This window comes from Nyctibius grandis, chromosome 8 (assembly GCF_013368605.1).
Source record: "Nyctibius grandis isolate bNycGra1 chromosome 8, bNycGra1.pri, whole genome shotgun sequence".
NCBI lineage: Eukaryota > Metazoa > Chordata > Aves > Nyctibiiformes > Nyctibiidae > Nyctibius > Nyctibius grandis.
Genome location: NC_090665.1, coordinates 5,590,788 through 5,613,790, shown reverse-complemented (window position 1 = coordinate 5,613,790; position 23,003 = coordinate 5,590,788). Strand labels below are relative to the sequence as shown.

The 23,003-nt window shown below is 48.8% G+C and overlaps 1 protein-coding gene across 2 annotated transcripts in view; it reads left to right on the top strand.

Moving 5' to 3' along the window:
* Positions 1 to 17,274, top strand: part of PLD1 (phospholipase D1) — a 67,167-nt gene extending 49,893 nt beyond the window's left edge. For both annotated transcript variants that reach the window (XM_068405771.1, XM_068405770.1), the window contains 8 exons: positions 1,346 to 1,456; positions 2,172 to 2,260; positions 5,588 to 5,701; positions 7,168 to 7,217; positions 8,241 to 8,375; positions 10,782 to 10,935; positions 11,549 to 11,663; positions 12,207 to 17,274. In XM_068405771.1, coding sequence (XP_068261872.1) covers positions 1,346 to 1,456; positions 2,172 to 2,260; positions 5,588 to 5,701; positions 7,168 to 7,217; positions 8,241 to 8,375; positions 10,782 to 10,935; positions 11,549 to 11,663; positions 12,207 to 12,431 — 993 coding nt within the window. In that variant the 3' untranslated portion in view covers positions 12,432 to 17,274. The remainder of the gene's footprint in view (positions 1 to 1,345; positions 1,457 to 2,171; positions 2,261 to 5,587; positions 5,702 to 7,167; positions 7,218 to 8,240; positions 8,376 to 10,781; positions 10,936 to 11,548; positions 11,664 to 12,206) is intronic.
* The last annotated feature ends 5,729 nt before the right edge of the window (positions 17,275 to 23,003 follow it).

The window sequence follows — 23,003 nt, the reverse complement described above, 5'->3', positions numbered from 1 at the left end:
GGCACGACACCGTTGCTTTTTGACTCAAAGCACAGGAGTGGGAGATGCCGCAGCATTCTGACCGTCGGGGACGGGAAGCTCTCTGCTGTGGGGCTTGTTCAGCCTGGCCAAGGGCACGAACAAAGGTTGTTTCTCATGTTGGTTTGGCTCTCTGGCACAAAAACTGCAGGAGTGGGGGAGAACATGCCCTAGGGATCTTGCACTATCTATTTAAAAAGTGGATTTCCAGTAAAAATTAATAAATAAGTGTGGGCAACTGAACTGCTATGAATTTTAAATGTTGTATCATCACAAATCAGATGACTTGTGCAAGAATTTGGCAGAAGGAATAAATGACCTCGAGTGCTCAGGACAAAGACATGGCCTGCGTTACCAGGCTGACTGTGTAATTACGTGCTGCCTGTTTGTGGGAAAAACGCATCGCCCCAGCTGGAGACCAGCTTTATAAAGGGCTGGAGAGGAGGTCACTGATTGGGTGTGCACCCCTAAAGCTTGGAAATTTAGGTGGTTTTAAAAGCAGTTTATCATAAGACCTTAAGCAGGAATGAGACTTCTGTACTGCTTCTGTTCCACCTAGAGCTGCTCAGGTGGGAGAGGGCAGTAACGCAGCAAGGGCAGTAACGCAGCAATGGCACAGGGCACTTATATTTTTAATCAAAACATTATTAAGCATTAATACTATTTTTGAGCGTCCTTTCTCTTTATTACAAATGCAGCATAAATGGTAAATGTTGCATATTTTACCTTATATATATCACTAAAAGAAAGACATGGAGGTGCTGGAGAGAGTCCAAAGAAGGGCAACGAGCTGTTGAAGGTTCTGGAGAACAAGTCTGATGAGGAGAAGCTGAGGGACCTGGGGGTGTTTAGCCTGGAGAAAAGGAGGTTCAGGGGAGACCTTATCGCTCTCTACAACTGCCTGAAAGGAGGGTGCAGCGACTCAGGTGTTGGTCTCTTCTCCCAAGTAACAAACGATAAGACGAGAGGAAATGGCCTCAAGTTGCGCCAGGGGAGGTTTAGATTGGATATCAGGAAAAATTTCTTCATGAAAAGGGTTGTTAAGCATTGGAACAGGCTGCCCAGGGAAGTGGTGGAGTCACCATCCCCAGAGGGATTTAAAAGACTTATAGATGTGGTGCTTAAGGATGTGGTTTAGTGGTGGCCTTGGCAGTGCTGGGTTAACGGTTGGACTCAGTGATCTTAAAGGTCCCTTCCAATCAAACGATTCTGTGATTTACTGAAATCCTGACAGGCAAACGGTGCATTGCCTCTTAAATAATCCAGTTGCAGTGCTGTGGTGTCCTGGATGGGACAGAGCTGAAGGTGTTCATCTCTTCCATTCCAGGTGCTCCGTTCTGCTGCTGACTGGTCGGCCGGCATTAAGTACCACGAGGAGTCCATCCACAACGCCTACGTCAGCGTGATAGAAAACAGCAAGCACTACATATATATAGAGGTGAGTGGCAATGAGGGAAAGCAGTAGGGTGGTGATACTCTGGGCTGGGCTTGCAGCCATCAGGAAGGTAATTCTACTTCTTGAGGTTTGGTCTTAATTTTTTATGAATTTAGACACACATGGATATTAATACAGCATCTGCTCTGAATTTTTGGGGCTGTCTCCATTGACTTCAGTGGTCTTCGGACCAGGCTGATGGGGTACGTACCCTGACGGCCTTCTGACCACAAGGTGGAAAAAAGTAGACCTCTTTATAAGCCACTTTGCAAAATTGCCAGCAACTTCCATGGCCTGTGCAATAGTCTTCCTGTCCCCTCCACGGCTTTGCAGTGTCCCCTGTGCGTGGCCCAGCCTCCCACTCACTGGGCTGGTCTTGCATCCGTACAGCCTTGAGCTGCAGGAGTCTCCTGTGTCGGAGTGACTCTCAGCGCTGGCTGAATGGAGACACTTATTCTCCTCTTTTTTCTTTTTTTTAGCCTCCTGTTAGGATGTTCTTTATGTGAACTTTCTAAGGAGTGTGATTAATAAGGACTAATTCATTCCCTAAGCGAGCACACACACACATCATTTAATTATTAAAAAAAAAAAGCATCAGCTCAAACAGCACACAAACCCCAGCTATCTTTAGTTGCTCTTGGTCTGAAATAAAGCATGCAAATATTTTTTGTTCATCTCTGGCAGTGTCTGACAGCAGCTTTTCTTGCTCTTCCTGCAGAACCAGTTTTTTATTAGCTGTGCTGATGACAAAGTGGTCTGGAACAAGATCGGCGATGCGATTGCTCAGAGGATTCTTAAAGCTCACAGGTAACCTGTTCTTAACAAGGCAATGAAAGTCTTCCAGGGGCGTTTATGTGGGGTGGTGTAAAATAATGTCTTAATGGACACAGCTGTACAAGAGCTTTTCCAACGCAGAGCCGATGTGGTCAAACATCTGCCTGTGTTTGCAGCACGGAGACTCTTTAGTGGTTTCTTTGCAGCCAGAAAGTGATTTTCTGGACTTACCCTGATGCAAATGTATTTTTAACTACAGAACTTGTTTTAAAGCAAGTCCTTTATGCTCCAGTTCAGTGACACCTTTGTGCCATAGCCAACCCGTCTTGAAGTGTGTGGTAAGGCAAGTTAATGGGCGAGAAGGTTAAACTGGGATTTGTGGCTTATTAAAATTATCTGTAGAGAGGATTGGCTTCAAACAGGGGAAGCAAACACATTTCGAGTATTTGGCTGCAGGGTTCAGCTATTGTTTGAACAACTTTTTCTGGTAAGTGCTGGAGGGTATTTACAACCTCCAGCCATTGCAAGGGGACGGTCATTTGTTCCTGGATGGATCAAACCCAACTCCTTTTACTTCGGCACACCTAACCCTGTGCTAACGTTAATACCACAGGTAGTGGCTTGTCTTTGCTTTGACCCTGGACAGCCTTGCTTAAGGTTGCTCCCCTGGAGTCTCTCTTTCAGATACATATATGTCATAGTCTGAAACTGCATCCAGGTCTTGCTGGGCTGATATACAGAAAACTTCCTAAACTTCTTCCTTTCATCTCCCATGTGCTTTTTCACCGTGCATGGAGACGTTTCTTGCAATGATTATTTTTTTTCATGTCGTAGTTGTCCAGAGCTGTGCAGGGGCTGCTTTCCCAGAGGTGTTCTCTCCAGTCTCACAGAAATTTCACTCTCGTTGGCACTTGAGCTTGGAAATTCCCACTTGGGTAAAGGCAACCAACCCAAGACAGACAGGCACGGGGGTATGGGCAGTATCTGCACGGCCACAGGAGCTGCCATGAAACCAGCTTTGCTCAGAGGAGCACTACTGAAACCAGGGGAGCGCGGGTGTTCTCTGCTATGCCATTAACAACAGGGCAGAGTAACTGGGTGTGGAGCTGCTGGTAAGCTGTGAGCTGCAACGCGTAGCCCAAATAATTGACATAACCTAAGTGTGAAAGGCTGGGGCGGGTTTTCTCACCCGGGGTAAATGAGGAGTCGTGCCAGTGCTGTGCTAGGTGGGAAGCACAGAAGCAGCAGTGTATTACAGCGTGAGCCCTGTGACAGGACCATGCATCGGGGACAGGTCTGTGCCTGACCAGGACGGCCTGCACCAGGGCTGAGGTGCAGGTGAGCAGCTGGGAATGGCAGTGCTGGTGTTTGCATTGCAACCCCGAGGCTTGGCGGCAGCTGGACGCGGCATCTCCATGCCGTGTGCCCCTCCGGATTGCCTGTCCTGCCCTTGGGAACCGATTGCCATGAGCCCTTTGCATCGGTTGCCTGCTTTAGAATCATAGAATCACAGACTGGTTTGGGTTGGAAGGGATCTTAAAGATCATCTAGTTCCAACCCCCCTGCCATGGGCAGGGACACCTTCCACCAGACTAGGTTGCTCCAAGCCCCATCCAACCTGGCCTTGAACACTGCCAGGGAGGGGGCAGCCACAACTTCTCTGGCCATGCTATTGAGGTAGCAGCAAATTCTCCAGGTAATCTGTTAAGAATTTCCTGTTATTATAAAGCTTGTATAAAGGGTGTCATTCTGTCCAGACATCAGGAAGTCTAGCACTAAAGGGAGTCGCACAAATTCTTCAGTGACCCATTTTCAGATGTGATGCTCACTTCTGTATTGCTCTAATTTTATGCCAATATTGTGCCAGCTTAACGTTGGTGATTCCTAACTGAGTATAAGATTCAAATTCTGCACACTCCAGAGTGCTTGGCGTTGCCTAAGATTAAAAGTAAATTCAGACCTAAATGGTTTGTATCAAAGGCTCATGTTCCAAACTGCCCCAGGAAAACAGCGTAGTTGACCCACAAATGTTTGATTGTAGATTAAGTGCTGTAGTTAAGCTTGTACACTTCTCACTCTTCTAGACTAAATATTTTCTGCTGATGTAATTAATAACGTTCTTAGTTTCTTCTTTTTCTCATGGATGGCTCTTTAACTAGTTTAATAAACACGGAGTTTAGACAAACAAGCTTCCTTTTGAGGAATGCTTTTGTTGGTAGATCTTTTTCATGTTACAAACAGGCTTCGTTTCAAAGTCTCTTGTTGTGTATGGGTAAGACCTCGTTAGCTGTTTCTGAGGTCTGCTGTCAGGCTAAAGCTAGTTTACAGTGCATAGCACAGCTATAAGGAAGCACTGGTTGAAATTAAAGAAACACAGGTCCTCAATGTCTCCCTCCCAGCTCAGACGAGACCCCAATTCTTCACTATTCCTGTGCCCTTAAATCCACAGGCATGACTTGCTGGAGGAAGGAATACTTTTAACAAAAACTGCTTCTGAAATGGTTTTGTCCTGATCAAACTGTGTTTGCCATCTAGTGGCAGCACCATTCAATGGAGCATCCTCCTCCTCCCCGGTGCAGGGCAGGGAACTGCCAGCACCCAGGGCTGCCTGGAAGGCGCTGTCAGAGCAGATGCGTCTGGTTTTTGTCAGCAAAGAAAACCCAAGGGTGGGCTTTAAGAAAAGCCCCAGGCAGTGCTGTGATCATCTCTTTGGTAATCCTGGGTCAGGTCGTGATTAGGGTACGGTTTAGTTTGTGGGTGTCCAGTGGAACTGAGTTTTGTAGGTTGTGAGGTATTGATCGGGTACTCGCCCGCCTGAATGATCAACATTTTGCTTGTGCCCGGAGCTTTTTCCACCTTTTGTGATGTTTCTGACTTCTAAAAACCACAATGTTGTTGTAACATCACATTAGGTTTTGGTTTTCTGCCTGCAATAGCTCTGTAATCTTTGCCGTGCTCTGCCAGGCAGCCGTACGCACCAGTCTGCACCAGTATCCATGTGACTGGGCTGTGGGGGTGCTCAAATGAACTTCTATAGTGGCAGACACAATCCGCAAAATAATTAGCCTGCCCTTGAACTTCAGTGAAATGTGTTTCTTTTCCTTTAGCTTCTTTTGTTGTCTGCTGAGAGTAAATTATTCCTTTTCCCCTTGAAAGTCTGAGCACTCGCTGAAGTGCTGATGACAGGTGATGAAGACCTGAAACTGGAAACATGCTTCACACTTTGCTCCCTTAACATTTGTGTAGTAGCCTTGGATGGAAACCAAGTCAGTCAGCACAGGGAAAGTGAAACCCAAGGGACTTGCCTTGTGTGAAGCTGTAACACTTGCAGGCTAATATTCCCCCAAACTATCGTTTCAGGGAGAACAAGCGTTTCCGAGTATACGTGGTGATCCCGCTGCTGCCTGGCTTTGAAGGAGACATCTCGACCGGCGGGGGGAACGCGCTACAGGCCATCATGCACTTCAACTACAGGTACCACAGGCAGCCCCGCTGCGGGCAGGGCTGTCGGAGACCTCCCCGGTCACCCCTGCCTGCTGTGGGTGGTACCCACAGCTCCGGCTGCCATCAGCGGGCATCACTGTAGAAGTTGTCCACAGGAGCACACAGTGTTTGGAAAAGGAGAAGAAAACTGTTTGGGTAGTTTTCATGTAGTACTTCAGCTCGTTTATTTTCTATCCTCAGGATTTGCACTAGGTGAGGCAATGGTAGCCAAGCGGGGAAGCACGGTGGGTAAAGCCCGGTGCTCTCTGCAGGGAAATCCCTGCCTCTGCCCTGGCACAGCAGGTCCCCTGATCTCTCACACAAATTCCCCGATTCCTGACTCTCAGACCCTTTCCTTTTAGCTCATCAGACCAGGACTTACCCCTGGGGTCTCTCCACTCCCACCCAACAGTCGTGCTCTCCTTTAGACGCTTACCATGGCTTTTACTGCGGTTCCTCCCAGCAGCATCCCCATCCCCATGGCCGGGGAGGGAGCACACAGCCCCGCGGGTTCGTTAGCTTGGAGGATCCGCACCCGCTCCATTGTGTGGAAGACCTGGGCTTTGTCTCCAAAGCTGCCTTTTCAGCTGATACTTTGCTTGGCTCTGCCCGTCGGCCCTACAAAGGCAACGGCATCTTCCCTGATGCTGTTCCTCTGCACTGGGGTGGCTGGTTTTGGGAGCAGTTGCAACACAGCAGGTCTCAAAGGAAGGACTTGCACGCAGCAGTGCCGGGTAGCCCTGCACTGGGAATGGGGCATAGAGGAAGGCAAAATGGCCCAAACCAAGGAGGTTTTACAGCAAAATGCTGTGTTATGGTATGGCCAGGGCACAGTCAGTGTGCGGAGACTACTGCTACCTCCAGAGTGAAATCTCCCTTGTCTGCTGGTCTGCCGGGGCCCTGCTGCACCTCCATAGGGACAAGTGGGGCAGGAGACGTGAGCAGAAGGAAAGCAGCGTGTCTCCCTAACTGGGCCCTTCTGCCTGAGCTTTCTTCTGCAAGGGCAACCATAGGTCCTGAGAAATTGCCCATGAATTGGTTTTTTTGAATGAGATGTCAGCTGTGGCTTATCCAGCCCAGCCATAATCACACTGACCTGGTGTTCTGCACACGTTGACTTTTTTTTTTTTGATGTGATTTCGTGTCCAGACCTGTAGCACAGACCGTAGCAACCCTGTTAGTAGCATGTTTAGCATCACTGTAGTGTGCCCTAGAAGGCAAAAATGCTCCCCAGCTCCTACGCGGGTTGGTACGAGCTCCTCTAGGAAATGAGCAGTCCTTGCTATATCAACATTCGTTTGGGAAAAATGTGTGCTCTGGAAGCACCATGTTGCTTCTGCTTGCATGGGGTGTTTAAAAGGCATCTGTGTTTGCAATTTACCTCGCCTGGTTCTGCTTCAGCATATGCCATTGCCTTGAGTCGTGGTGGTGCTGACGGCTGCCTACCTTCTTTCCAGGACCATGTGCCGAGGAGAAAACTCAATCCTAGGCCAGCTGAAGACAGAGGGTAAGAGCTTTCATCCTCTCCTCTACGTTGCTTAGTCTTGTGATGCTGCTGTTCGGTGGATACATCTATAACACATAAATCAGATTCTCCAGCTTCTTATTAACGTGGCCGAGGGGTTCAGGTGTGGACTGGGGCATTTCAAAGGTGTGCAGCAATGTGTACTACGGGCTCATGAGGCTGATGAGTGACCTCCTCCTCTGCCGGCATCCCGTGGCAAGGTCTGTTGGGTCACACAAGCCATGGCTGGTTGTCAGACTTCACGCTTGGATGCAGCGTGATCTGGAGGAGGGGAGGACCCCAGGGAGGAGCACAGCGCGGTTGCAGCTGCTCAGGATTGTGTTATTTGGAAAATGTCCTGAGCGGGGTCATGCTTCTGGGAGCAACCAGCCCTCTGCCTCCCCTGTGAATCCCATGCTGGGTTTGTTTCTGGCAGTCATTGAACATGGAGAGGAAAAACCTGCCTAAGCAGGAGGCTGTTTCTGAGTTGCTTGCTCGCCATGAGGATGCTGCTTGAATTTGCTCTGCTGGGAATCAGAGCGCCACGAAAACCCCCGTATCGTAAATACTAGGGGCGTACATAATGCCTCATTCGTTCTAGGTCTTTGTGTAAATCTGAACTGCAGACAAGTATGTTAGGACATATTTTCAGTACTATGCGTGAATAAAACACCTGCTTCCAGCCTCCTTTCTGCAGGATCTGCAGAAAAAGAGTCACATAGTCAGGTTATTTGAAGATGTTCATATCAATTGTGAGCGCTTGAGTGCTGCAGAAGGGAGGTTTGGGTCATTTCTCACCAAAGTTGGAAGTATCTGAGCAGGCAGTGGATCAGAGCAGCACAGAGAGCCCACAGGCAGCTTTTAAAATCTATTTTTAAAGAAACTTATTTCCATTATCTATTTATTTAAAAAAAAAAAAAGTCAAAAGTGAACTGTTATTCCTATGGGGCTTTATATAAAGAAGGTCTTTTTCTTCTCTCTTCTACCTTCCTCACTCCATTAGTTTTGTTCTCTTTTACTTTTCAGTTGGAGATAAGTGGATAAACTACATATCATTCTGCGGACTTCGAACATATGCGGAGCTGGAAGGAAAACTAGTCACGGAGCTCATCTATGTTCACAGCAAACTTCTTATTGCTGATGACAACACAGTTATAATCGGTGAGCAAGGGGGTATTTGGACCACTCCATGATACCTGGATTAATCCCACGCTTCTCTGCCCTGTACTCAGTGCGGCCTGCGGTGCCGTGTGCTTTTCTGTGTTGTGATTTCTTTCTCATGAAATATTTTGCTGCTTAAAGAAAAAAAACAACAACAACAAACTCATAAATTCATCAGGAGGGTAGGGTAGGTAGGAGGGAGGAAGGGATTTGGAAGGCTGTCATTTAATTTGTTTTTCTAAAATGGTTTTAAATCTCTGTGTAACAGTGAAGAGAATCCCAGTGCAGGGAATATTGTCCATCTGTCTTGTATCAAACTCTGCTCTAGCAGGAAGAGTTGTGAGACTTGTCATCTGTTCCTTAAAGAACAGAATGTGCCGTAAAATTTGGAAGGCTTGGACAACATGTGTCATTTATCAGCTCCATTTCCTAAGAATGGGGAAATATGTTATAACGAGTAATAGATATTATTTCATCCGTCTCTTTTACCATATTTCTTATGAGACCACGAAGCAAAGACAAGACCTAAGGCTCAGAGTTCTACATCGCAGCAGAAAAGCAGAATTTTACCCTGTTTCTTTAAAGCAACCCTTTTCAATCTGTCATATCAGCGACCAAAACTTTGCCAAAGAATAACTTCATTCCAGATTTTGCAGGACTCAAAATACTCCCCTCCTGCAAAGCAGCACTTGAGCTTGTAGTCTCGGATGACCTGTGGTTAGGTTTGCTCCTCAGTTACCCTCTCAGGGGGCAGATCCCATCTCCAGGAGGCAGAGCAGCCCAGAGGTGGCTTTATTATTACTGCAGGAGCAGCGTTGTTGTAACTGTGATGGTCTGGGGGCATGAGACAGCTCTTAATTTCTATTTTCTGTACATATAAGCCCGAGGATGGGTTTTTATACAGCATGTGCATCTGTGCTGGCTGGTGAGGTGATGGGGAGCCAGTGTCATCCCTTTTCCACCCAAAAAGAGGGATGGTGCATGGAAATAAAATGCTAATGGGGCCACTGTGCAGGAGAGGGAGGTGGAAGGACAGAGAAGGGCTTGGCTCGTTTTTCCTCTGGAGGTGTTGGCTCCCCTTGAGTTAATTCAGTGCCTGGGAAGGCTAAATGGCTACCTGGTGCTGGGGGCCTCTGACAGAGCTGGGGGCTGTGTCTGGGGGGTGTTTTTGTTGTTTGGTCATTTCTGTGGGTTAATGACCTTATGACTCCTATTGCTGGCTGCATCTTGCTGTTCCCTTGGAGCTAACAAGCGCTGTGGTGTCCCCCACCCCTCGGCCTCTGACAGCTGTGTGGGACAGAGAAACCTCTTTGGGGGATAAAGCCTCAGCTGGTCTCGAGCAATGCTGCAGGTGTCAGACCCTGCACGGGCACGTGACTCCCACTGCGGTGCAGAGTCAGGGCTGGAGCTGCCACGCGAGCCCAAGTGCACCCAAACCCTTACACGAGCAGGGTGGTGCAGTTGGGAGAGGGGACTCCCCAAAAGGCACAGCCAGAGCTATGCTGTAGAAACGCAACAAGGGAAATGTCTGCTGCCCTCCAGCAGCTTTCCTGGGGACTGAAGTGGTTATTTCCCAGGGAGCTCTGCACAGGGCACCCGTGGGTCCCACTGCCGGGGAAGGCGTCCCCCCTGCACCCCTCTGGAAAGCACCCCTCTCCTTCCTGGGGTTTGGGTTTCACTCAGCGTGCGGTAGTGCTGCAGCAAGCACAGGGCAAGGAGTAGAGAAGAAACGTCTCCCATGGTCAGAAGGTCCCCCAGAGCCCTGGGGTCTGCTGCTGCCTTGCTGCATTAGCAGGGATGGTGCCTGAGCTCTTGCATCTGTGGACGCAAAAGCGTGGTCCTGGCAGGACAGGAGGTCTGGGTGTTGGTTACCCACAACAAGGAGATGACGTCCTTCTTCCTAGATCCCCCTCCCGAAAAACCTCTGCCTTCCAAATGCAAATGAAATCTTCCCCTCTTTACACCACTAAAGATAAGAGGGGATTTACCCATGGAGCCCATCCTGCGTCAGGTAACTTGGTATCCAAACCAAATGCAGTTCAGACCTTTGAAAGCTGTGGCATCCTTCAGCAAAAGCATCTGGGAAATTACAGAGAGAGTCAACTTTTGAAAATGTTGGCCTGGGCTTGGCTATGATTTAACCTTCTTCCAAGCCTGGAGCTTTTGAAACTTGCAAAAATTAGGGTTGGGGTTTTTTCCCTCCTCCAAATCCTGGCTCTCAGGGTCTGTGTTTCCATAAGCAAGCCCTCTGGTCAGGGTTTTACCTAGTGAAGCCATAGATGGTCCCCCATGGAGATGAGGGATGCAGAGGGCCTGGGGGGCAGTGGGTGTTGATGGAGGGCACGCACGAGCATCTCACGCAGCAGCGGTGGTGCATCGCTGGTGCTTCGTCTTCCCCCTCACCAGGCTCTGCCAACATCAACGACCGCAGCATGCTGGGGAAGCGGGACAGTGAGATGGCCATCATCGTGCAGGACACCGAGACCGTCCCCTCCGTGATGGACGGGGAGGATTACAGCGCGGGGAAGTTTGCCCAGTCCCTCCGGCTGCGGTGCTTCAGGTAGGGCACCCCAGGCTGTCCGAGCAGGGATGCACGCGGGGCTCGCTCAGCCTTTCAAACCCACGGGGCTGCTGCTGCCTGCGCAGAGGTAGCATTGCCTGGCCTACATTGAGCCCGGAGTTTTGCTGGTTTCACTGGCGTTAGCCTTTCTCACACCGTTCCTGTCCTCAGCTCGGCAACTTGACTTACAAATCGGTTTGCTCTGGGATTTCGCTGGGAGAGCTCATAAACAAGACAGTGATATTTTGCCTCCAGATCCTGTTTTCACACTAGCTCAATTTTGGGTGTTGGTGTCTCTTTCTAATGGAAGTTTCCTCACTCGGAGCAGCCATCTGACTCACAATACGGCCATTTTTTCATTAAGACCTTTTTCCTTTTTTTTTCCACCATATTTCCCATCTGGACAGTTATTGCACAGGAAAAAAAAAAGGAGAAAATAGGGCAGAGTTAAGGCTGACAAACTATTGCAGGGGACAGGAGCAGGAGGACGCTGGGAACACGCAGGCTTTGGCAAGTCCCAAGGAAACTTTTCCTCCCCTGGCATTTCTCAAGAGGGGGAGTGCCCGGTGCTTCAGCCTCCATGAGCATCGATCCCTTTGTCTTCTTCTCCCAGGGTTGTCCTCGGCGGCTCTGATCTCAGCCCGGACCACCAGGATCCTGTCTGTGACAAATTCTTCAAGGAGGTGTGGATTTCTACAGCAGCTCGCAATGCCACCATCTTCGATAAGGTGAGGAACATGGTGCCTTTCCCCTCCCTCCTTCCCACGTGGCAGCAGCAGATGCCAATGGGAGAAGCAGCAGATCCAGCTCCTGGGGGTGGTCAGAGATGCTTTGAAGGAACGAGTAGTATTGGTTGCAAGAGCTGTGAACAAGAAGCTGGAGTTTGTGCATCCTCAACGAGTGACAGCAGCCCAAGAAGGCAGCGCTTCTGATTTCTCCTTTTATTTGTATCAGCTGTAGCCCCAGTGAATGGCCGTGGTGTACTTACTATGTCTAGTTGGCCATAGCATAACCGGAGTAGAAGCAAATTTTACTTCTGGTTTCTAATGAGCTTTTGCAGTGACCAGAAGAAGCCCTGGAGCTTCCCCTCTGACTGCTCCATCCGTATCACAGATAGGCACATCCCTGTTCTCTCCCTGTTCTCCAGGCTGTTAATTAACTCACTCCTATCCCAGGGAATTTGTATGAGATGTTTTGGTGTTTCCCAGGAACTCTGCATTGCAGTATTTCCCCCACACTGACATGCAACTTCTTCTTTCTGTTTGAATCAGGTTTTTCGATGCCTTCCCAGTGACCAGGTGAATAACTTAACCCAACTGCGTGATTTCATCAACAAGCCCAAATTAGCGAATGATGATCCTGCGAAAGCAGCAGAAGAATTGAAAAAGATTCGTGGGTTTTTAGTACAATTCCCCTTTCGTTTTCTGGAGGAAGAGTACTTGCTTCCCTCCGTCGGAACAAAGGAGTCCATGGTACCCATGGAGGTTTGGACTTAAGAAGATGCAGACTCCTTTATGTTTTAAAGTCTGGCTGTCTAGAGACAAATTGATTAAAGATATGGGATTTTGGAAAGCTTTTTGTTATGAAGGGAGGTGGAAAAGATCTCCACCAAGCTAATGTGCCTTTCTTAAGGATTTTGGTGGAGGACCTTGAAGCAAATCGACACTAGCAAAGGAGAGGAGCAGAAAGACTTGGAAATTATGGCAAATGAGAAGTTTATTCTCTGAGGAGTTACTTCTTAAGACACGTTTGGAGCACCTAAAGGATGCAGGCCACTTCCTAGGACAGGAAACAAATCCCAATCGATGTTGTTACTACTGCCAGCTGTATACTGTGGTTGCATACGTACCGTGATCGTGCTGTGGCTGCGCAGGAGCTGTGGGCTGTGTGTGCTTTCTAAGGCTTTCCGGTATCCTTGGCTCGGTGGAGCCCCCCCATCTCACCCCGTTGCACACCGTCAGAGCACGTCACACGTCGTGCAGCTCTGGCGCTGTCGGGAAGTGCTGCTCGGTGCTGCCTTGGGCTGTCCTAGGATCACAGCTTGCCAAGGGCTGTGTTACATTTCTTAAATGGAAATGGACCAACAATCTCGTACCAGAATCAGTGTTTTGGTCTCTTCTCCCCTCTGGGGGAATAAAAACCCCAGTTCCTACCACAGCCAGAGCAATCAGCAGTCCTTACGCGCAGCATGGCTCTGCCTGGGTCTGGGCAAAGCGCGGCCTTGATGGAGCCAGAGGTGCTGGAAATCACTGGAGTTTGCTGGCCTTTGCAGACACGCAGCACGTCATTTATTCGAACAGCGCGTGAAGAGTTTCTGCAGGAGAGAATCAAGGTTTAAACTCAAGCCTTAGATGTCTGGAGCTGAAGGAAAGCAAGGCTCTGCATGTGACGGGGCAGAAACTCAGAAGCCAGCATGGGCCAAACCAAGCCCTGCGCTCTGGGTCCTCCGTCCATGCATTTCTGTTGCAGTACATGGGCAGACCTTTCTTTCCTCCCTATGTAAAAGAAGGGAAAGGCCATTAAGCTAGAGCTGAAGCCATGCACAACCTGAGCTGACGTGTCGCTCTGTAGCTGGGGTGAATGCAAGGGGGAAGGGGAGCAGTTAGCAGAACCTTGTGTCTGGTTTACTTTGCTATTAGACCAGCCGCAGTCTCGAGCTCAGACGTGCAGGACGCGCCTTCCCAAGCACAAGTAAAACACAGCACGCCCAGTCCTGGTTTCCATTTCTGTGAGACAGTTTCCAAAGCTGTTTTGCATCTCACTGTGCAGCGAAGCAGCAATTCGATTCAGCATCCCTGGGCAAAACACTACAGCTCCTGGGTCGGGACCTCGCGTGGTGGCCGCCATCCTGGGTCTTTCCTCCATCCTCCATCCCGCAATGAGCTGTGTCTCCCGATTTCATGTCCAGCTCCAGCTGCAGTCCCGGGAGAGGTGCTCCCTGGGGCTGGCAGTGCTGTGTCGAACACTAAGAGAGAAACACCTAACGGGAGTCGGATCTGGAGAAGTGGGAGGCTGAGCTCCTCTGCTGCCGCTGCAGCCAGGGGGAGATCCCTTCGCTCGCCAGGTTTAACCCTGTGCCCAACTCTCCTTAGTCAAAAGACCAGGTGAACTGGTATTTACTTTAGCTCATGAGCAAGTTTCTTTTTCTCCTTTTTTTGCTCTTCCTACAGTCTCACCTGTTTTTAACTGGGAAAGAATCACAGCGGTTGCCGAGCTACCCCCAAAACGTAGCTGGCACCACGTTTTAGCTGATTGCCTTCTGTTGTCTTCAGACCTGTAAATAGGCACCAGGTAATTCTGTACCTGCTGCATCACCCGAGTGAGTAACAACTCCAGGCATTCCTGCGGGGCAGCCCGAGGCTCAGCCCCTTCCTACAGTTTCCACTGTTTTACGCTCGTGGTTTTGTAGATGCAGTTGCCAATTACACCCCTCTCTGGTTGGTGCATCCATGGTTTTAGCCTGTTGAAAGTGCATGGTGCAGCATTTGATGTGATGATCTTTGGTCCAGGGCATTGATGCTTTTAGCTGGCATGCATGCTGTAAGAAGATAAGTATAATTCCCTTGATTTTTTTTTCCCTTAAAATAACTGACCTGGGGTCACCCCCTGTGGAGCCAGAGCAACATGTGCCCTGACCATTTGCAATCAAGAAAGATCAAAGGTGTCTTTGTTATTTCACATCAGTGCTAGTTCGGAGCTTTTCTCTCCTCCTACGTTTTTACCTGTTTTAGTTTGAACAAAGCTGATAACTTTAAAAAATTACAGCCTGTCAGAATTGTAAGTCACACAGATCTGTATTCATAGTTGAGAAGGAAGCATTCAACCCTGCCACCTGTACATGTGAACCTTGAAGAAGCGCAGGGCTCCTGTCATCTTCTAAGTGCTCTTATTGTCCCCGTCCTCCTATTAGCAAAGACTCTTGTAATCGTTAAATTATCCTTATATTGTCTTTTAAGGCAGTAGGTAGCTAATTATTGGGGCTTCATAACTCCAGTGGTGTTAATTCCCCCTCTGCCAGGCTGCTTTGGGGAAAAAAACCACCCAGGTTCTGCAACACTCAACCCACCATGTGACGGCTACTGGTCCCAAGCAACACAGCGGAGCCATGGAGGAGAGATTTAATTGACTGATTCTGTATGAAAAGGTGCTAATTAAGAAGGTCTTTTGTTATTAAAGTAGCAGACAGGCCTCACATTGGCTCTCTGTCTGGGAGCAGGCTTCCCTCTGTGGGAACAGAGGAGCCGCGCTGAACATCCCTTCCCTGTGCTGGTGCGAAATACCCGATACCAGGAATTGAGTAATGTTCAAACACAAGGAGGGTGTGCAAGGCAGCCCCAGCACAGTGCAGAGAGCCCTGCATCCCCAGGGCCTCATGGGGCCACCGCATCCCCACCGAACCCCTCCATGGATGTGGCACTGCTCACCCCAAACGGATGATGGGGCTGGAGCCGTTTCCAGTTGTTCACACCCGCGGGTTGTGCAGTTCAGAGTTGGCTCCTTGGGTCCTGTCAGCTGGAGCTTTATTTCTTATATTAAGAAGCCTGTGAGGTTGAACACCTTGAGAGTTAATTTCTGCACCTAAACAATCACTACTTCTTAGTCCGTAATACCAGCGTGGGTTTATTTTTAATACCTTCAAACTGGAGAGGATCGCTCTCAGACATACAGTACTGTAACAAGTGATGTGGGTTCAAGCACTAGCAAACCCAGAAACATGTTTCTTGTTGCATTTATTTGCTAGAGCTATAGGAAATGAGAACTTCTCCCAGGCTCAGACTTTATTTTGTACTTCAACCTGAGTAGAACACTTAATGTTTTTTCTTTAATTTATTCCTTAACACGAGCCACTTTGAGAATTCACACTTCTTACCATATCTTTTAAATAATCTGATATTTTAAAATATGTGTTTTATTGTATAGATCTTGGACTGGATAAATGTTTCACTGTAAAGTTAATGCATGTTTTAAAAAATGAGGCATAAAATGTTATCATATATAAGAACTTTTTACTAAAAAATAATTTGTAGGAGAACTACTGCAGTGCTCCATGGCAGATGCAAAGTGCTCGGCTCAGTTTCTGGTCTCTTGGTCTCAGTTTGTGGCCTGACTTGATGTGACCTTTGCTGGATTAAACCCCAAACACTCCGTTTTCCTTTCTTTTGATCAGGTTTCACAACATGATTTCGCAATTCTGGTGCTGTCCCTGGGGGGAGACCTCAGTGTGGGGTTTGCCTAGCTGGGACCCTGACATTAACAATTTACAATATCTTTGTTCCTTCCAAGGAACCATCCATGTACAATCAAGCTGAGATGTGGTTTGCTGTTGTTATTTCAGTGTAACGAGGCTTTTGTGCACTGGTAGTTAGGACAGTCGGGCGGCCGTAATCTGTGCACAGACACTGCCTTTGTGGGGACATTGGAGAAAAAGTGTGAACGGTCCTTTAGGTTAATGCCATTTCCTTCTCCTGCCGAATGTAAAGACCCAAATCCACGCTGGTCTAAACTGACACACCTCCATCAGCTGCTGAGCTGCAGCACTGCTTTTCTGGCAGGAAGGACTTGGTCTGTAGGATGCAGTTGTGGCCAAGGGGAAGAAAGCAAGCAGTCTCCAGACAAGGTATGTGGGTAGAGGTTGGCATCTCTTGGGTGGCCCACAAGGTGTGAATAGAGTCTCACGTTTTGTGGCACTCGTTCTGCAAATTGTTTCAAACGAGCAATCCCTTCTGCCCAGCTGAGATCCTGCTGAAGCCAGGAGCTTTGCAATATCAAGGTTTAAACCAGGAGCATAATGCCATGGCAGTGAATCAAGTTAAGCATGCAAAACTAAGGTGTATCGTGGAGCAGACCCACAAACTGTACATCGACCACTGAATGCAATGATCCTCTTGGGGTTTCTCTCTTTTTTTTTTAATTTCCCTGCCTGCTTTCTTGTTGTATTTTCCAGTATTTGTGATTATTCTATTTTTAACCTCTCAGTGTGTCTTCATAAAATCTCCTCCATGTAAATAATTCCAATTTACCTCTTTCCTGATGCTTGGGAAATGAGAAAAAGTGTCGAAAGTCACAGTTTGGGGAATGTTTTTTTTTTTAAATCATGTCTCTAGCTAAACTAATCAACCAAAGGAGAGCTTCCACTCCGGGTGCGAGTGCAGGTCTCCGTGTGTCTCTACCTTCCGACGGTGCAGTTGTGAACACTGAATATCCCTTCTGTGAAGGCTGCTGGAATTGAGTTTTGTATCCTTGTTTCTGCTAACGATCGCTTTCCTTTCCACTCCGTTTGTATCTGGTAAATGAATGTGTATCAATGGACTGAAAATACAACTGATCATCATATTGAAATGTTTGGCTTTGGTCTCGTTTCTGCTTGTTTTGGGGACTGTGGCTGCATCCTACTTGTGGACTGAGTTTTGCTCTTGCCTTGCATTGGCAGTGCTGCCCCAGCAGCCGGGACGTGATGGGAAAAGGCCCAGAGTGGCGATAAAAATGGCTAGAATTGAGTCGTTTGGGTTTTCCTGGGAGAGAGAGATTGCTGGAGTGAAACAGCATAGAAAGAGAAAATTGGGCTTCTTAAAGTAAATACATTTAAAAATCCTGTTTAAAAGGAGTTTTAATAATCCAAAAGCATTATGAAAGGCATGGACAAAAACCATCTGTCTCCAAAATAGAAATAACTTGCCACTGTCCCTTTTAACTTTCAGTACAGGAAATGCAGCATCGAGAGATGCAAAAGCAGATGACTGTTGTCCTCCAGGGCCAGAAGAGATGAATAAAGCATCAGTGGCATTTCCAAGCGCTCATGCAAGCTGAAAACATATTAACTTCTCTGTTTCTTAGGTTTCATCTCCTTCCTCAAGTGCCAAAGGGCTCTCCGCACCTTCAAAACTTCCAAATCCAATCTGTGCCCTTGATAAACACAATAAACCAAGATAACGGAGCCGGAGCTTCAGGGCACGGATGTGTTGGAAGAAGGCAGGCAGGCAGCTGCTGATCAACGCCGTCAGCTTCTGCTGCCACTCCGACGTCTCACAGCTAATTACATGCTGCATCACGTTTACCAGGTCTTGCAAGCAGAGGTAGCAGCAAGCAGGAGCGATGCGGGGATGTGGCAGTCACCGTCGGGCACGGAGGTGCTGGCTGGCAGCAGTGCGGGCGTGAGGGCAACGCGGGGCGGCCGCGGTTGAGGTTGGCAGCCCTTGCTGGCCCCGTCTTGCCGGCATCGCTTGGTTTCTGTGCTAGCAGCGCGGGAGAGCCATGTTATCTCAATGCAAGCTGATCTCGGGGTGAAATTAATGTCAAGCTAGAAGTGGTTCTGAATCTAGAGAGTTTAGGAATCAGTTGTAGGAAGGATCCTTTCCCTTTCCTACATGTTGTAGGAGCCCAGCTTGAGGGCACTGTTGGTGCTTTTGCTGGTTTTCCTCTCCTACACACCGGCATGCAATGCTTTTACTGGGCACAGCTTCATCCACATCCATCATCCCATTAACAACACAAGCGAACGCCAGCTTAGGGGCTGTGGCTGGCACAAGCTGTGCTGGGGAGGCAATGCCAAAACTCCCTCTGCTTTCCTACAGCCCAAGCCTTCACTTGGTGAGTGACTTGCAAAGCCTCTAATCTGATGGCTCCTCGCTGAGCAGAAAGGCAGCCCACGCGTACCCTGCACACAAAGCGCAGTTGCTAGTGTGTTTAATAGACCTGTTCTTTCCAGGATGGATTTCTCCAGCCGCTTTTGTATCGAGGCCGTTCCTGCCGCCTCTCACAGGTCAGCTCCTCCACCGCTGATGTGTCCGCAGGCATCCTGTGCTGGAGGCTGGAGAAATCCTCTCCTCCACCCCAGGACCAAGCAGATCTGCTCCTTGGGCCTTCATTAGCCATGCATTTATGCACTGAGCTCTCAATAATGTGTCAACTTTTTAATTAGTGCCAGCCTTTTGCGTGTATGAAATTACTAATACTCTTTAGCTGATTTTGTAGAGGAGGCACGGAGGGAAGAAAGAAGGAAAAGGTTTTGTGAGATGGGTCTAAAGGCACATGAAGAAGCATGTCTCTTCTCACTGCTAAAAATCAATCTGTTTGAGTTCCTCTGCAATTGTGCCGGCTCTTCAGATTTTCAAGTATGTACTCTGAAGCGCTGATGCGTTGGAGCGAAGGTTTTAAGAGCTTGAATCACAACAGCGCCGTGAGTGAAACGGTCAATTTTTTTTATTGGAAAAATTAAAAGTGACAGTTTCAAAATTGGTTCCACTGCTTTGATTGATTACTCAGAATATTTAGCTCAAAATGATTATGGCAAGATTTTCTACTGAGGCTCATGGCTGGGATGGAAATTAATTTGGAGAAAGAAGGAAGGGGGGAAGTTCTTCAAAAAGAAATTATTCTGCAAAAGAAACTGTTTATACCCAGAATCAGCGATGAGTAATCTCTCCATATGCAGGCTGATCTCGATAATTAAACATCGTGTGAGTTCCTGTTTGAGGACAAAGGAGGGGAGGCCAGGGGGATAGTGTTATCATGGCTTCACAGGTTTCTGTGATCTGGAGATTACTGGTGCCCAGTGGGAGCTGGGGAGCCGTCTGCGTGCTGCTCAGGAGCTTTGCAGTGCGCTGCGGATGGCCTGTCCCTACGGTACATCCCTGCTGGGAAACCTGCCCCGGGCCAAGGGCTGTGCATTTAAGGAGGCAGAGGAGTGCTGGAGTCCTGCTGGAAGTCACCCATCGGGGAGGGAAGCTGAGGGACGCTGAAGGTGGTGTGGGCACAAGAGAAATTCAGGGAAGAGCTGGACCCACCTCTTCAGGTGGAGAAACCACCAGGGCCAAGCTGTGCGGTGGTGGCACCAGGGCTTTGGCACTCCCGAGTGCACCACGCTCTCCAGGCAGATACCATCCTGTCCCCTTGGTCTTCAGCTTCTCTTACCCTTGCCAGGTCCTTGTATTGCTCCCTCACGTTCCTGCAAAAGGCACAGCTTAAAAGCAGGCGTGTCCCACGTCTGCTCCGGTGTCTCCAGATGGATGGCTGCTCTCTTGCTCCAGGTCCTTCCCAGGATGGGAGAGCCGGGACCAGCTGGGAGACAGGGGACAGGCAGGCTGAGCAGTCACCCAGAGAGACACCAACCTTCCCGGCTCCCTCCTGCCCGCAGCGTTGGAGCTCTGTCCTGACCCTGGTGTGCTGCCTGCGGCATTTATCTGATTCCTCCAGTTTATCTCTCAAAACAGGCAGAAAAGTATTTTTATTCTCTCCTCTGGGTTGCTGTCCTTATTTCGTTCTTTACCAACCAAGCCTCAGTAGATTCACAGGCTGGAACGTGCATCTTGTATGTTCAAGATAGAAAACGTGTCCTTCAGGAGAGGACTTGGTCTGTTTGACCATCATTTTTTTTTAGCTTTAGGCTTGAAAGATGGGTTTGAGACTTCAGATTTTGGAGGTGTTTTTTTACTTTTTAGGATTTAATGTTTTAGACATGCTTCCTCTTGAAATAGATACGTGGTTTATGAAATAAAATATAAAGCACTGTAACTTCAGGAATATGAACTAGATACTGTCTATGGAATTAATTTTAGGCATAGCTAATGGCTTTCTTTATACAGAAAAGCCCCATTTTGGCCAGTATCAGATGTGGAACTGGGAAACTCCAGAAACAAAGGCAGCTGTAGCCACAAGCCACGGACCGGCATGGTACAGCAGTTGGGGGATGTTTGTCCTTGCGTGTCTTGCGTCTTCTCCATAGGAAATCCCAGGTGAACTCCATGTATCTGTTAGGACTGTGTGTTGACCAGCACATACTGGCTGGAAAGAGTATAGCAGATACTGGTGACAGAATTACATCGTCTGGATATAACCCGTGCATTTAATTACAGGTAGGAATTTAAGCTACGTTTCCTTGGGGCCATACCAAAGTGTGATTTCACTGGTAGGTCACTTTTAGATAACATTCATCCAACTCCTCTTGCGCCTGCCACAGCCCAAGGAGAGCAGCTGCCCTGTCCAGGCGAGCGCAGGGATGCTGTGCCAGCAGCTAAGGGATGCTGGGCTGAACCCAGCTGCAGCCTACAGCTCTCTGGGGCACGCATGATGGGAGTGACATGTCCATCTCTGCACCGGCTAGGACTGGACTTCCAGTTTGGGTTAACCCTGCCATCAGGATGACCTTGGCTGCAGCTGGGGACACAGTGGGGGACCTGGAGCCCTGCAAGGCAGGAGCTGGGAGGACTTTTCCCTGGGCACTGCTCCCCATCTTGGTGGGGATGCCCTGCTCTACCTCACCCTCTCCATCCCAGCTCTTGCCTGCAGCGCTGCCCATCTCCATCCCCTCCAGCACCAGGAGGGACAAGCTGGAGGCCAGATGCCACCTGGCAGAGCTGCACAGGGCTCAGCAGTGATGCATCCCCAAGACGAGCTGGTGCACAGCGATGGATTAAACTTGCCGGAGAAATCATTGCTGGCAAGAGCTGCTTTTCCATGCACCCACATCCTCCCTGAGAACAAGGGCTGGGTGGCTGCATGCCTCTAGAGGGTGCTGCGGGCTCAGCGTGCTCACCCACAAAAAAAGATGGGTGATGGGTGCCTGCTTTATGGGGCTGCTGCCAGCCCTCACCTGGGGTGCTGGCTCCTGCGTGCCTGCAGCACCCTACGGCCACAGCCATGCTACAGCACGTAACCCCATTGGGCTCCCTCCTCCATGGTGCCTGGTTGCCCTTCCTCTCTCAAAGGGACGCAACCCCCCCGAGGTGCACCCCCAAATTTGGCCTCGCTGGCTGCACCAAAGACGGGCTGCTGCCGGGGGCTTGCAGGTCAGCGCCTTCACCTCGCCTCTGAACACGGTCACACTGAGCCATTTTCGAATGAAATACTGTGTGTACCTTGGCTGTTTACATTAAATGCCTTAAATACATTCCCTGCCTAAGCTGTGCCTCCCCGAGGGCTGTATTAGCTCTCAAACGACTCCACACAGTATGTATCTCCATTTTGTTTCCTCGCAGGTCATATCTGTGCGACATCGATTGTACCGGCTAAGAATGCTTACAAACCTCTCTCCTGCTGCAGGATGATCACATTAGACACAATTACACACTCTAGGAATTTCTCCTGAGATGCAGCTGGGTACAGGCTGGAGTGACGGAGGAGCCGGAGCGTGTGCGGAATAATGAAACATTCATTCAAGCCTCCATGCTGACTTCAGGCTCTGGGGTTGTGCGAGCGTGTGGTGAGCTGCACTGGCTGCTTATTACCCTAAAAAAAAAAGCCTGAATCATCTAAATCATTCCAAATTTGGTTTCCGCTGGGTCTGTACGCTTTCTGTGTCTTGCCATTTCGTTATTATTGTTTTTATGATATCAGAAAGGTTTATGCAGAATTTATTCAAAATGTCTCAGCAGCAGAAGTCTCCCTGAGGCAAGGTGTGCTGTTTCAAACAGAGACTTTCTCAGCAGGAGGAAAATTCAGTTGTCCATATCCACAAGGTTCCTGTCCTCAGAACAGACTCAGACCAGTATCACTTGTCCTATGTTACTGGTGGTGATGGCAGCAGTGTTATTATGCATTCACATTGCAGGAGTGTGGTGCGCCGTTCCAGGTCCCCACGCTGCTGTGGGACCTAAAACCACAGCTTCCCTGCTCTGGAAAGCTGACAGCCTTACAGAGGACAGAGCAGATTGGAAACATGGAGATGCTATTTGTCCTCATGATGGGTAGGGATCTCACATGCAGGGCTTTTTCTATAAACAAGTAAACTGATACTTTTCTTTGACCCACCATTGGGTCCCTCTAGCAAAACCATGTGTTGTAGCGTCACAGGAGGGACATGGAGATGATGCATGGACATGATGTGTTGTAGTGTCATGGGAGGGACATGGAGATGATGCATGGACATGCTGTGTTGGCCTCTTCTCCCAGGCAACTAGCGATAGGACAAGAGGACATGGCCTCAAGCTTCGCCAGGGGAGGTTCAGGTTGGACATTAGGAAGAATTTCTTCTCAGAAAGGGTCATTAGACATTGGAAGGGGCTGCCCAGGGAGGTGGTGGAGTCACCATCTCTGGATGTGTTTAAGAAAAGACTGGACATGGCACTTAGTGC